The sequence below is a fragment of the Geotrypetes seraphini genome, chromosome 2 (assembly GCF_902459505.1).
Source record: "Geotrypetes seraphini chromosome 2, aGeoSer1.1, whole genome shotgun sequence".
In the NCBI taxonomy this organism is placed as follows: Eukaryota; Metazoa; Chordata; class Amphibia; order Gymnophiona; family Dermophiidae; genus Geotrypetes; species Geotrypetes seraphini.
In genome coordinates this window covers 157925379-157940395 of record NC_047085.1, presented here as the reverse complement: position 1 = coordinate 157940395, position 15017 = coordinate 157925379, and the positions used below count along the sequence as shown (strand labels likewise).

General features: G+C 45.4%; 1 protein-coding gene across 3 annotated transcripts in view; it reads left to right on the top strand.

Moving 5' to 3' along the window:
* Nucleotides 1-15017, top strand: part of SPIRE1 (spire type actin nucleation factor 1) — a 297110-nt gene that overhangs the window by 235531 nt on the left and 46562 nt on the right. For all 3 annotated transcript variants that reach the window (XM_033934118.1, XM_033934119.1, XM_033934117.1), the window contains exons 10-11: nt 9299-9386; nt 12167-12309. In XM_033934118.1, the coding sequence (XP_033790009.1) occupies nt 9299-9386; nt 12167-12309 (231 nt within the window). The remainder of the gene's footprint in view (nt 1-9298; nt 9387-12166; nt 12310-15017) is intronic.

Here is a 15017-nt window from a genome sequence, read left to right as displayed (position 1 = left end):
TAAAGCACCTCATTCAAAACATGGCTGCTTTTGAAAAGTACCTCCCTGACCGCAAGAAATCTGCTTTTCATGCCTGTTCTTCCTCTCTTCTCCAGTTACGCAAATTCCTAGTTAGGTCAATTTATGACACTTTTGAATTGACTTCTAGAGCCACGGCTATGTCTGTTGCCATGCGTCGGTTGGCATGGCTCAGAGTCTCAGAGCTCGATGTAAACCATAAGGACCGCCTAGCAAATGCTCCCTGCTTAGGTGATGAGCTCTTTGGAGAGTCCATGGATTCCACTACACAAAAGCTGTCTGCCCATGAGACTCGGTGGGATACTCTCCTGAAGACTAAGAAAAAGACTCCACCTGCTCGGCCTTTTCGCCAACAATCCGCCTACCAGCGCCGCTATGCTGCTCGTCCCTTGCCACCAGCTACTCAACAGCCTAGACATCAGCGCCCACAACAGCGACAACCGCCTAGGCCAGCCCAGCAGCAACAGGTGAAGCCTCCTCCACCACAAAAGTCTACCCAACCCTTTTGACGTGGTTCTCCAAAGCATAGCCAGTATTCCACCATCTGCCCACCTCCCTCGACCCATAGGAGGACGTCTTTCTTGTTACATCAGCCGTTGGGAACACATTACATCGGATCAGTGGGTCCTCAACATCATCCGCCACGGCTACTCTCAACTTTCAGACACGTCCTGCACAAAGTCTGCCAAGAGAGTCTGCTTTGAACACCTCTCAGTCTTCTCTCCTTCTTCAGGAGGTTCAATCCCTCCTCCTCCTGAACGCCATAGAGGAAGTTCCTCTAGATCAGAAGGGGCAGGGATTCTACTTCCGTTATTTTCTGGTCCCCAAAAAAACAGGGGATCTCAGACCCATCCTAGATCTTCGCAATCTCAACAAATGCTTGGTCAAGGAGAAATTCAAGATGCTTTCTCTGGCAACTCTTTATCCTCTTCTCCATCAAAGCGACTGGCTATGCTCCCTCGATCTCAAAGAGGCATACACTCATGTACCCGTCAATCTGGCCTCCAGACAGTACCTCCGTTTCATGATCAATCACTGTCATTACCAATACAAGGTGCTCCCCTTCGGTCTTGCATCCTCTCCAAGAGTGTTCACCAAATGTCTGATTGTGGTGGCTGCTTTTCTACGCTCTCACCACCTTCAGGTCTTTCCTTACCTGGACGATTGGTTAATCAAGGCCAATTCCTCTCAGGCTGTACTCCTAGCCACCAATCAAACCATCCTGTTTCTGCAGATCCTGTGGTTCGAGATCAATTTACCCAAATCCCATCTCATCCCCACTCAGAGGCTTCAATTCATTGGAGCGGTGTTAGACACGGTCCTCATGAGAGCGTTCCTGCCTTCCAACCGTCTTCAGACCCTTCAATGTCTATGTCAGCAGGTGCTTCCTCAACGTTCCATCTCTGCCAAGCAAATGATGATACTCTTGGGTCACATGGCCTCCACAGTTCATGTCACCCCTTTCGCACGTCTTCACCTGCGCACTCCTCAATGGACCCTAGCTACCCAGTGGTCCCAAGCGACGGATCCTTGCTCACGACACATATCTGTGACATCATCTCTTCGTCAGTTTCTACAATGGTGGTTGATATCCTCAAATCTCTCCAGAGGTCTTCTGTTCCATCTACCTCCTCATCAGCTTGTCATCACCACCGACGCCTCCCCTTATGCATGGGGCGCTCATTTGAACGACTTCAAGACTCAGGGTCTTTGGACAGCCCAGGAAATGAAGCATCACATCAATTTCCTGGAACTCAGAGCGATGTTTTATGCCCTCAAGGCCTTCCAACATCTTCTCTTTCCTCAAGTACTCCTGCTGTGCACCGACAATCAAGTTGCGATGTACTACATCAACAAACAGGGTGGGACAGGATCTCGCCTCTTGTGCCATGAAGCCCAGAACATTTGGGCTTGGGCCACAGATCACCACTTGTTCCTGAAAGCGATCTACATTCAAGGAGAACAGAATTCCTTGGCGGACAATCTCAGCAGAATTCTCCAGCCTCACGAGTGGACGCTCAATCCTTTCACTCTACAGTCCATCTTCGCTCAGTGGGGCACTTCTCAGATAGACCTCTTTGCAGCTCCTCACAATCATCAGCTGCCCCACTTCTGCTCCAGACTCTACTCTCCTCACTGTCTGGCAGCGGATGCATTTCTTCTGGATTGGTCCAATCTGTTCCTGTATGCTTTCCCTCCTCTGCCTCTCATGTTACGAACCTTGTTCAAGCTCCAGAGGGAACAAGCCACCATGATTCTGATTGCTCCACGGTGGCCCAGACAACATTGGTTCTCCCTTCTACTTCAACTCAGTTCCAGGGAGCCTATTCTTCTTCCACTGTTTCCTTCTCTGCTTACGCAACATCAGGAAACCCTTCTGCATCCCAACCTTCAGTCTCTGCACCTGACAGCTTGGTTTCTCTTGGGCTGACTGCACACGATACTCTTTTGTCTCAGCCTGTTCGTTCCATTCTGGATGCCTCTAGGAAACTGGCCACTCTGCAATGTTACCATCAGAAATGGACACGGTTTTCTTCCTGGTGTCTTCTTCATCATCATGATCCCACTTCCCTTGCAGTGGAGACTTTGTTGGATTATCTGCTTTCTTTGTCTGACTCTGGTCTCAAGTCTACTTCCATCAGAGTCCACCTCAGTGCTATTGCAGCTTTTCATGAGCCAGTTCAGGGGAAACTTCTCTCAGCTCATCCCTTGGTATCCAGATTCATGCGAGGTCTTTTCAATGTGAAACCACCTATTAAAGCCCCTCCTGTAATCTGGGATCTCAATTTGGTTCTTTCCGCCTTAATGAAGCCTCCATTTGAACCTTTGGCTACTGTCTCTTTCAAGTTTCTCACTTGGAAGGTACTCTTCCTTATTGCCCTAACCTCTGCCAGGAGGGTCAGTGAGCTCCATGCACTAGTTGCTGATCCACCTTTTACAGTCTTTCATCATGACAAGGTGATTCTGCGTACACATCCAAAGTTTCTCCCTAAGGTTGTTTCTGAATTCCATATCAATCAATCTATTGTTCTGCCTGTCTTCTTTCCAAAACCTCACTTTCATTCTGGAGAACAGGCTCTGCATACTTTGGATTGTAAGCGGGCTTTAGCTTACTATTTGGAGCGTACTAAGCCCCACAGATCAACTCCTCAACTCTTTTTGTCCTTTGATCCGAATAAATTGGGACATCCTGTTTCTAAACGTACGTTGTCCAATTGGCTGGCAGCGTGCATTTCATTCTGTTATGCTCAGTCCGGACCGACACTGGAAGGTTCCATCACGGCCCATAGAGTTCGAGCTATGGCAGCATCTGTAGCTTTCCTCCGTTCCACTCCTATTGAGGAAATCTGCAAGGCTTCTACTTGGTCCTCAGTTCATACTTTTACATCTCACTATTGTCTGGATGCATTCTCCAGATGGGATGGACACTTCGGCCAATCTGTTTTGCAAAATTTGTTTTCCTAATGGCCTACCTTCCCACCATCCCTCTTTTTGTTAGCTTGGAGGTCACCCATCAGTTAAGAATATGCTGCCTGCTTGTCCTGGGATAAAGCACAGTTACTTACCGTAACAGGTGTTATCCAGGGACAGCAGGCAGATATTCTTGCGTCCCACCCACCTCCCCGGGTTGGCTTCTTAGCTGGCTTATCCTAACTGGGGACCGCGCGCCTCCGTCGGGCGGGAAGGCACTCGCGCGTGCACGGTGCAGCCTGCTAGAACTTTCCAAGTTCTTAGAGTGCAATCACTCTAAAATTGTCCGTACCGGGGCTCTGTCGGTGCCGTCACCCATCAGTCAAGAATATCTGCCTGCTGTCCCTGGATAACACCTGTTACGGTAAGTAACTGTGCTGAATATTATAATGCCTCTGTATCGCTCCATGTTGTGTTCTCACCTTGAGTATTATGCACAGTTCTGTCATCAGATCTCAAAAAAGATATAACGGAATTTTAAAAAAGGTTAAAAGAAGAGTGACCAAAATGGTAAAAGGGATGGGACTCCTCTCATATGAGGAAAAGGTAAAGAGATTGGGGCTCTTCAGCTTGGAAAAGAGATGGCTGAGGGGGGATATGATTGAGGTCTACAAAATCCTGAGTGGTGTAGAATAGGTCAGAGAAACTCAATTTTCCCCCTTTTAAAAAGTACTAAAACCGGAGGACAAATAATGAAGTTACATGGAAATATCTTTTTAAAACAAACAAGAGGAAATATTTTTTCAAAGAATAGTTAAGCTCTGGAACTAATTGCCAAAGCATGTAGTAACAGCACTTAGCATAGCTGGGTTTAGGAAAGGTTTGGACAAGTTCCTGGAGGAAAGGTCCATAGTCTGCTATGGAGACAGACATAGGGAAAGCTACTATTTGGGTTTCTTCCAGGTACTTGTGACCTGAATTGGCCACTGTTGGAAACTGGGCCAAATGGACCATTGTTCTGGCTCAATATGGCTATTCTTATTTTCTAATATTCTTATCTTTTTAAATTAATCTTTATAAAGTTTATTTCCATGCTTTATTTTACTGAAAGAGGCTGAAGTGTTACTTAGGGTTTTTTTTTCTTTTAGACTTTAGTGGCAGCAGGATGGAAATTACTATCCTTAGTTAATCCCTAAATCTTGAAGCATGTCTCTCCCTTTTTGCTTCAGAAATCCTACCGATTACATAAACACACTCATTACAGCACTAAGCCAGGGATCTGGGATGAATGAGTGAGGGGAGGCTTTCACTTTGTTTTCCACTTAATAACTCTGAGACTCTGGCCTCTCATATGCCCTCAATTGGCACCATTGTAGAACTTGCTGATTTAAAACATTTTGCTCAAATTATCTGGTATACAGAAACTCAGTGCTTAGGTATCACAGTTTAAATACTTTTGGACAAAAGCAAGGCTTGCAGAATTCCCTTCTAAGCTGCCAAATTCAGTAACCAGATAACTGGTAAGCATGCTGATGGTAGGTGCTTTCCCTGTAGCCTAATGGGTTAGAGCAGTGGACTGAGAACCAAGAAAGAAAACTCATTTCATATCCCCGTGCAGCAACAGCAGCATTTCTCTTTCTCTTCCTCCCTCCCCGTGCAGCAGCAGCATTTCTCTTTCTTTTCTCCCCTCCCCATGCAGCAGCAGCAGCAGCATTTCTCTTCCTCTTCCCCCGTGCAGCAGCAGCATTTCTCTTTCTCTTCCCCCCTCCCCTGTTACCTCTCCCCCGTGCAGCAGCAGCAGCATTTCTCTTTCTCTTCCCCCTCCCCCATGCAGCAGCATTTCTCTTTCTCTTCCCCCCTCCCCTGTTTCCCCTCCCCTGTGCAGCAGCAGCAGCATTTCTCTTTCTCTTCCCCCTCCCCGTGTAGCAGCATTTCTCTTTCTCTTCTCCCCTCTCCCGTACAGCAGCATTTCTCTTTCTCTTCCCTCTCCCACCGTGCAGCAGCAGCAGAATTTCTCTTTCTCTTCCCCCTCCCCTCATGCTGCAGCAGCAGCATTTCTTTTTCTCTTCCCCACTCCCCCATGCAGCAGCAGCATTTCTTTTTCTCCTCCCTCTTTCCATGGACGTGATGATCGAGAGTTGGCTCCGTTCCTGCGGTCTTTTTTTCTATTCAAAGCCACGGGAGGCGGCTCCTCGCGCAATGCACGCCTGTGTTAGAAGCCTTCTCTCTGATGTCTTGACGTCAGAGAGGCTTACGACTCAGGCGCAGATCACGCGAGGAGCCACCACCCGCGGCTTTGAATAGAAAATAGACCGTAGCAAGGGAGCCGACTCTCGATCATCGCATGCAGATTGCAGGCGCAGAATAGTGCCTGGGGGGCCGCATGCGGCCCGCGAGTTTGAGACCACTGATATAGGCAGTATATAAAAACTAATGAACTTGGACTTTTCTAGTTCTGCTATTTATTTTCCAAAATTGGTCAATAAGAAATGTACTGGACCTATAGAGTCTCTTAATGATATTCTCAGTTTTGTTCTCCATTCTTTTTAGAATAATCCTGAACATTCTATTGGCTTTTCTAACCATCATGGCACACTGGGTTGAAAATTTCAGCATAACTCTGGATCTTTTTCTTGGCTGGTGGCTTCTAACACAGAACCTAACATTTTGTACCTATAGTTGGGGATATTTTTCAATGGATACATCACTTTGCAGTGGTCCCCATTAAATTTCATCTGCCATTTAGATGCATCTTCTCTTAGCTTCTAAACATCCTTCAAAAATTCCTCACAAGCCTCTGTTGTAACAATGTTGAATTAATTTGTTCCCCCGATTAAAGAACTCTTCTACACCAGAAACCCCATCTCCGCCACAGTCCCTGTCTTCTGGAATGCTATGCCATCACATCTCCATCATGAAAACTATCTTGACAAATTCAAAATTAAATTTAAAACCTTTCTATTTCAAGATGATTACCAAGATTCTTTCTCCAACCATACCTTACAAACCATGAGAACCGCTCTTAAGAAGCGACTTCCCTTTCCTTTCTCATCTTATCTCCCTTTAATTTTATTTTTTGATGTAATTTCAAATCTTTCCCTCCACCCAGTATCTCTCGTATCTATTTTGTCAATGTCTCTGTCATAGTCTTGTCCTCATTCCCCCCCCATTTTAATTTTACATTTTATTACTTAAATTTTTAGCATTGTAAACCGACCAGATACATGTTGATAGTCAGTATATCAAACTATAAATAAATTTGGAAACTTGGATATATTAAGGAGCATACAGTTACTGCAGTACAGATCCTGGAGTATTCCACTATTGACTTTTTTCCATGTGGAAAACTGACCCTTTTAATCATACTTTGAATCCTGACCCATGGCGTTCTGATTTTCTGCAGAGCCTCTCACGAAGGACTTGGTCAGATACCTTTTGCAAATCTAAATACACTATGGTAGTTATTTTAGAAATACAGTACTGTTCTTGTTTTAGACATCTGAAAACTGGCATTTGTTGTACATATTGCATAGAAATCCAAATTTTACAAAGGCAGGATATGGATGTCTAACACTGTAGTATGGCAAGGGGGCATAGTCTGGGCATATTTTGGACAAGACTTAGGAAGGGACCAAAATATGGTCATCCATGTCTAAAAAGATGGAGATTTGTATTTATACCTGGTACTTGGCACATGTAGGTTACAGAAAGGTGCTCTGATTGAGCAGCTGTCCACTGGAGGTACAAAGGCACAACACCTCCTTAATCTTCCACTGGTTGCTGTCCACCTTCCTCTCGCCCAATGAGAAACCAGCAAAGGATACCAGGCTCTATGACAACTTCAGGTATTATGGGCATTCTTAATAGAGCAGCATACAAGTTGTGCAGTGGACTAACCACTTAAACTCTTTTTTATGTTTTAATTGTGAACACTCCAGGCAGTGGCGTAGTGAGGGTGAGAGGCGGCCGGGGTGTAGGTGCCCCTCCCTGCCCTCTTCTCCACCCTCCCCGCTTCTCCCCCCCCCTACTGCCACGTGTGCCACTTCCCTCATACCTCTGTAACATTCCTGACAAGAACAGCAACCCCCAATCTGCTGTCACACCTATGTGGGCTCTCACTCTAATGTCACCTCCTAGATGCGGGTCCAGGAAGTGACATCAGAAGAAGAGCCAATGCAGACGTGACAGCAGGTTGAGAGTTGCTGATCATGCCAGGAACGTAACAGAGGTACAGGGGAGGAGAATCGGCATGCATGTGCAGAAGTGTGGGGGAGGGGAGGGGAAGGAGTGGGGGTGCAGAGAGGAGGACGGACGCCATGTCCCTACGAAGATGGCACCCGGGGCAGACCATCCCCCCCATACTACGCCACTGACTCCGGGGACAGAATAATACTACTATTCCTCAATGTATAAGGTATTTACAAGCCTGAAGGCTATTGAAATGGTGTACATTCAGGTACAGTAATATTATTCTGTCTCTGGTGGGCTCACAATTTAAAAACAATAAACAGATGAAGTGGGATTTGAACTTGGGTCCCCTGAGTCTCCACCCGTTAGGCTACCCCTCTGCTTTGCATGGATGACTGTGTGGCCATGTTATAAAATGGATGTTCCTTTGTTGCATTTAGACATCTAAGTCCTTTGTTTTCCCCATTCATAATTTGGACATTTCAGTCTGTAAAATGAATGTTCATGCTGGAGGCTTCCAGCACATGGATGGCCATCTCACATGCATTTTAGAACAGGCAGTAGTATCCTTTTCTAAGATTCATATGAGATGGGTGACCATTTGTGATGTACTGACTTTGGACATCCATATTCTGAGTTGTACATCCTTTCTAAAATGCCTCTCTATTATCAGGAGGCTCACTTTCATCTATCTAGACCAGACATCTATCTAGACCAGACATGGGCAACTCCGGTCCTCAAGGGCCAGAATCCAATCGGGTTTTCAGGATTTCCTCAATGAATATACATGAGATCTATTTCCATGCACTGCTTCAATGCATATTCATTGGGGAAATCCTGAAAACCCGATTGGATTCCGGCCCTCGAGGACCGGAGTTGCCCATGTCTGGTCTAGACCAGGGGTAGGCAATTCCGGTCTTCGAGAGCCGGAGCCAGGTCAGGTTTTCAGGATATCCACAATAAATATGCATGAGATAGATTTGCATCTCAAGGAGGCAATGCATGCAAATCCATCTCATACATATTCATTGTGGATATTCTGAAAACCTGACCTGGCTCCTGCTCTCAAAGACCGGAACTGCCTACCCCTGGTCTAGACCTTCAAAAATATCTAATAAATTAAGGCAAGATATTTTTGTTGCTGTTGGTAAACCATGCCGACTAATTCTTAGTAGCAGTTTAGTTGTGTAGAATAGTTTCTACCGTTGTGCTGAGAATTGATATCAGGCTCCAGTGTCCCTCCACTGCCCTCTTCCCCGCCCCCCCTTGCTGGCGCACGCCCCCTTCCCTTTCCCCAAACCTTTTTAACTTCTCCGGCATGAGCAGCATACCCATGTTGGTATCGTCTCGCCCTTTCATGTCACTTCCTAGGCGCGGATCCCGGAAGTGATGTCAGAGCACCAATGCCGACGCGGGAGGTAACCTCATGCAGGGGAAGTAAAACAGGTATGGGGGAATGTAAGGGGCACGCAAGTGGGAGGGGTGGAGAGGAGGAGGGGTGTTGCGCCCTTAGGAACACTGTGCCCGAGGCAGATTGCGCCCTCCTCTCCCCCCCCCCCCCCCCCACCCCGCGCCCTTCTTACATTCACACAGGACAGGCTGGCCTCTATTTTGGCAATTTTTTCTTGGTGGGAGGTTTCTTAGAGGCACTGTTAGCCCTCCTCTTTTTACCTCTCTGCAGGAAGAGTCCGTGCAGCAGTCAGCAAGCACCAGCAGTGCATCTCATCAGGCAGAAGAGACTGTGTGTGAAGCAACCACAATCAAAAAGGGTAAGGAATCTTTTAGAAATTATGTTCAATTTTTTTTTTCTCTTTCCTTACTTTACACCAGTAGTTCCCAAACTCTTTCTGTTCACAGCTCACTTAATGTTTCAAAATTTTTCCACGGCTCCCCAGATCAAACGATAGTTCTGTAATCTAATACAGAGTTTATCAACTTCTTCAAGCCAAGTACCTCCTAACCCCCTCTTCTACGAAACCGCTCTAGCGTTTTTTAGCGCAGAGAGCCGCGCTGCTCCCAACACTCATTGAGTTCCTATGAGCGTTGGGAGCAGCATAGGCATTCAGCACGGCTACCCGCGCTAGAAACTGCTAGCACGATTTTGTAGAAGAGGGGGTAAGTCTAACAAATATCAGCTGAGTACCCCCTCCTAAACTCTGCCCCTAGACCTGCCCAGACTCTGCCCCTGACCCCACCCCCATAATAATAGTACTAATTGTAATGCAATTTCTTCCATTCATTTTTCATATACACACAATATCTTATTAATACATAATGGTAACCACAAAATGAAAAACACAAAGCACATTATACGCAGAGAAAATGTTAATTATCATTTATATTCGGGTTTTTTCAAAGATGTCAAGGCAGATGACTTTAAAATATGCAATGTCATCACAGTAACAAATAGAAAAATAGACAAATATAGTGCAAAATATAGACAGAAGTTATAAATTCTCAAAACTGACATATTTAGATCATTAAATTGAAAATAAAATCATTTTTCCTACTTTTGTTGTCTGGTGATTTCATGAGTCTGGTTGCACTTCCTTCAGCCTCTTGCATGCTTCCTCTCCTCTGGACCTCATTCCCTTCCCCAACCAACATCTCTCTCTGTTCCTCCATGAGTCCAGCTTTTCTTCCTCTTTCCTCTACCCCCATTGGCAACATGTCTCCCTCTCTCACTGTCTTTCTGTCATTCCCTTCCTTACTGAAAATGGAGTGGGGAAAGAGAGAGATCCAGGGTGCATCTCTCCCACTCCCTCTACTGCCACATCCAACATTTCTCCCTCTCTCATCCCACGGATCATGTGCAGCATTTTTCACCATTGCCCACCAGCCCCATGCTCATTTCTCCTTCTATCACCCATCTCCAGCACAATACCACATCTCTTCCTCCATCACTATGTCCAATATTCCTCCCCCCTTGCATCTCCTTCAATCTGTCCCTCTCCACCAGCATATCCAACAATTCTTCTCACCCTTTTCTACCTCTTAATTACTCCTGGCAGAATTCTGTGTATCTCTCCATCACTTCATTCTGCTCCTGGATCCAACATCGCCCTTCTTCTCCCTTTCCACCTCTCCCCCTGTCATCTGCCCCCATGTCCAACACATCTCTTTCTCCCTTCCTTGTGCCCTATGTCAAATCTCTATCCCTCTCCATGCACCATCTCTCTCGTCCTCTCCTCCATTATTTGCAATTTCATCTTTCCCCCTCACCGTACATGTCTCCCTCTACTCCCCCATCTTTCCTTCTTCTCACCCTCCCTTCTCCTCCCACTGTGCCACCAGATTTTCTTCCTTTTACCTCTTCCCGTGCCATTAGATATCCTTCCTCCCCTTACCTATATTCCAAGGATTGCTTCTTTGGATCACGGTATCGGCAGTGACTCTCACATGCTGCCTGCCACTAATCCAGAAGTCTCCCCTCTACCGTGAAGAGACTTCTGAGTCAACGGCAGGCAGCGTGTAGGAATTGCTGCCAATACTGCAGTGAGATTCAGTGTTGATTTGCCCCCCCCCCACCCAGCCTCTGATACAATGCTGTTTCGGCCCCCTGCCTCCAATTCAGTGCTGATTCACCCCCCCCCCCCCGCCTCTGATCTAAACAGCAGTGGTAAACAGGCTGCTTGGCAGCCTACCCACCAGTGTTTCCATCTGCCGCATCATCAGGGACGTGGCAGAGGGAAGGCCCCAGCGGGCTGGCCAGGAATAGCACCGTTTTTCCTGCTTTGACCCAGAAGAAACAAATCCATTCAAATCGGTTCACCAAAGTGAATTGGTGAATCAATTTGAATGAATCGGGCAGCCCTATCGCGTACCCCCAACAAGCGTCTCGGTACTGCTTGTTGAGAAATACTGTTGTAAAAGATGTCTAATATAAGAATAATCTGTGGTTCCCCTATATGTCATTCAAGGCTCCCCAGGGAGCCACAGCTCATAGTTTGAGAACCGCTGCTTTACACATTGTCTCTTTTCACTTTACTTTTTTTTTGTCCCTCATTTCCTTCCTGTAACTTTTTCTGTTTATTTTATTTTCCCTTGTTTGGTTTCTTCTTCTTTTTTCCTTGTTCTTTTTCTTTTGCTGTTTTCTTTAAGGCTTTTTGTGTCACTCCTTCAGGTTTATAGAAAGTTCCTTATTTCAGCTAGTCAGTGTCTGTGATCATTGTGTTCCAGCCTGTTTGCACATGTAAGTGCTTAACTCCTTCCCCATCCCTGCTCCCAGGAGTAGTTCTACTCTGGCCAGGTAAATGCATGCCCATACAAGTTGCACATACTGTATAAAAAGAGAAAGCAGTTTTGTACAACCCTGTTTTTGCAACTAAAGCAGTGTTTAAGTGGATATGTGCTTTTATGAAAATTACCCTCATGGAGCACTGTGTTAAAAAGTCCCTTGGACATAACTGCATATTTCCCCTTATTGATGATTGAGCCCCTAGATTTGCAGCAAAAGTGTTGCTTGTACTTTGCTTGTAGAGGCTAAAGCAGTTCACCTATGAATATTGTACGCTGCAAGGGAATTAATTTTCATTGATTAAATTTTTAGTGCCGCCAAAGTTCCTGCCCATATCTTCCACCCCACAGCCTGAGAGGAGGCAGCGACCACAGAGAAGACATTCGATTGAAAAAGAAACACCCACTAACGTGCGACAGTTCTTCCCTCCTTCCAGGCAAAGTTCTAGATCTCTCGTAAGTACAGCACTGTGCACTAAGAGCAGCCTTTGATGCTAAGAGCTACCATTATGTCTTCATCCTGTGTGGAAAAATAAGCTGCTGAGTTCTTACTCAGGACATCATTACATTTAAAATGTTTTTTGTAATCACTTGCACACAATGCTAAGCATACTATATAGTTCCACTGATTGGTCTTGGAACAGTTTATGTAAAGGACAGTAAATGATTTGATCAAACTCACAGAGCATTTGGTGGAACTGGGGGGAGGGAGGAAGAAGGGAAAGATGCTGAATGGGAGTGGCAGAGAGTAGAGGAATAGTGACACATGGATGGAGGGGGAGAAGAAAGAGATGGTGGCACATGGATGGAGGGGAGGGAAAGGCAAGAAGAAAGGGAAAGGAGATGGTGCACATGGATGGAGCGAAGTAAAAGAGGAGGGAAGAGATGGTGCACATGGATGGAAGTACTTTTCACTCCTTCCACTTTTTGCCAGTGACTAGCATAGGGCTCTCTTCCCTTTAATATATGGCTGTGGTGGCTGGGGAAGCAGGAGCCAAAGACAAAAAAAATACAAAAGTTGCCTGAGAGGTTTTTTTTTTTCTTTTTTATCATCCATAATTTCAATCCAAGAAGGGTTTTCTTCCTCCATTAGGTCACTGGTCAGGAGAGCCCTCCCATTTTTCCAGAAGCTGTAGGGGTATTTACAAGTCAAAGTCTAGTATCTTAGAGTCCTTAGAGTAGGTTTACCATATTATTTTTAACTTAAAAAAGAGGACACATGACCATGCCCCCACCTACCCCATCCCTGGCTCCGCCCTTGTCCTGCCCCTGACCCAACCCTCAGAAGCTAGTTTGGCAGGGCCAGCTTACAAGGAATCCAATGGCTCTTCCCCTCTTACCTCCTTGACCCTGCAATTCAATTTTCTTAGGGCTGCCGGCAGCTCAACTATGTGAGCCTGCTGCCATCAGCCTGCCCCAGAAGCCACCTCTCTGCAGGTCCTGCCTCTGTGGAAACAGGAAGTTGCTTTAGAGAGGCGCTTCTGTGGCAGGCTGATGCCAGCATGTCATGTTACTAGCAGTGTTGGCTTCCCGAAGTTTTGAAATTGCAGTGCTAGAGGAGGTACTGGGGACAGGGGAGACTTGGAGAGCCATACCCAACTCTGGGGTGGCCTGGGTGGGGAGCTGGAGAGAAAAAGAGAGACACTGCACTTGGGGAGGAGCAGTATAGGAGTGAGACTGGTGGGATGCAGTGTCAGGACAGGGCACTATGGAGTGGGGCATGGGCAGGCCCCGGGGCAGCATCAGGTGTCTTCTTTTTTGGCTTAACAAATATGGTAACTTTAAGCAAGTGGAAATCTCTGGGCACCAAGTCTAAAATGTAAAACCAAAGAAATACCCCCCCCCAAAAAAATAAAACCACAGAGCAGATCAGAAACACATTTGAGCAACTTGCTTGCAGAAGAAAAACTGAGGGAGCAGGAGCAGCTAATTGGGAAGGAGGCAGAGTTGATAAGATGACTAACATCATTCTGCAAGCAACTTGCGAGTTTAGATGAATAACCCTAGCGTTCAGGACTACTAGACACATTGTATTTGAACTGACTTTTCCACTGGCATCACCACAGACCCAGTGCAGCGTGAGGCCTTGTTGCAAAGAATTGAACAGCATCACAAGCTTTATCCTATCTCAAGAAGACATTGAATGCTTGAGTGTGTGCAATACTGTTGGTAAATGACTAAACCAAAGTGTATGTGTTTAGCCAAGTATGTTAAATTTCTGTTATTTTCCACAATAAAGTGCAGATATTGAAGGTTCATTTAATAAAATACTGCTAATGGGTTTTTTTAATGCATAAAATGTCTTTTTATCATTGTTGAGTGTGAAAACAAAAGCTATAGCTATAATATCAAGAAATTTGCTCCATTAAGCAAAAATAATAGCAAATTTTAAGAAAAATTGAGCTTTATGTAATTAATGGCTTTTATTGACCTCAGGATGGGCTTAAAATTTTTTTTAATTATTTTCTGTTCAAGCACAATCAAATTCATGGAAAAAAATTCAATTTGCAGTTTTTCCATCTTTAGGTTTTTCTGGTCAACCCTAATGCCCCTTCCTATTAAAAATATAGTACTGAAACAGTACCTCCCATTGGCAGCATTATAGGTAGAAGACTCCAGGCCAGTTTAGAGGGAACATTGAGCAGCAGTGTAAAACAGATCCCCATTGTCCAAAGGTAGAAGAGAGGGATTTGCAAGCAACTCAGTTTCCAAGACAAATCAAAATACATTGGATGCTACTTGAACACTAGTCTCATACATGGTGAGAGACTATGAATTACTGATAATTTAGCAGTCCTGCTTTTTCTGGCACTGCCTTTTGATCTGCCATCTAATCAAATTGATATATGGTCCCTGATTAATAAATTCTTTCTAATGAGACTAGGAGAGAAGTTCAGTGACTGTTAACATTTGAACAGTGCCATCTAGTGGTATTGGTCTATAACTAGGATTATTCAGTCAGTAACTTTGACGATGTACGATCCTGCCAGACAACCAGACTTCTTATGGGTCTTTTTACAAAGGTGTACCGCTAAGCAGTGTACGCTAAATGCCAAGTCTCCCATTCTAATCCTATAGCTCAACATTAGCATGCACTACTTAGCAGCGCACCTTTGTGTAAGCTTATCTTAGTGACTGCTGCCCTACGTTCAGGTCAATATTTA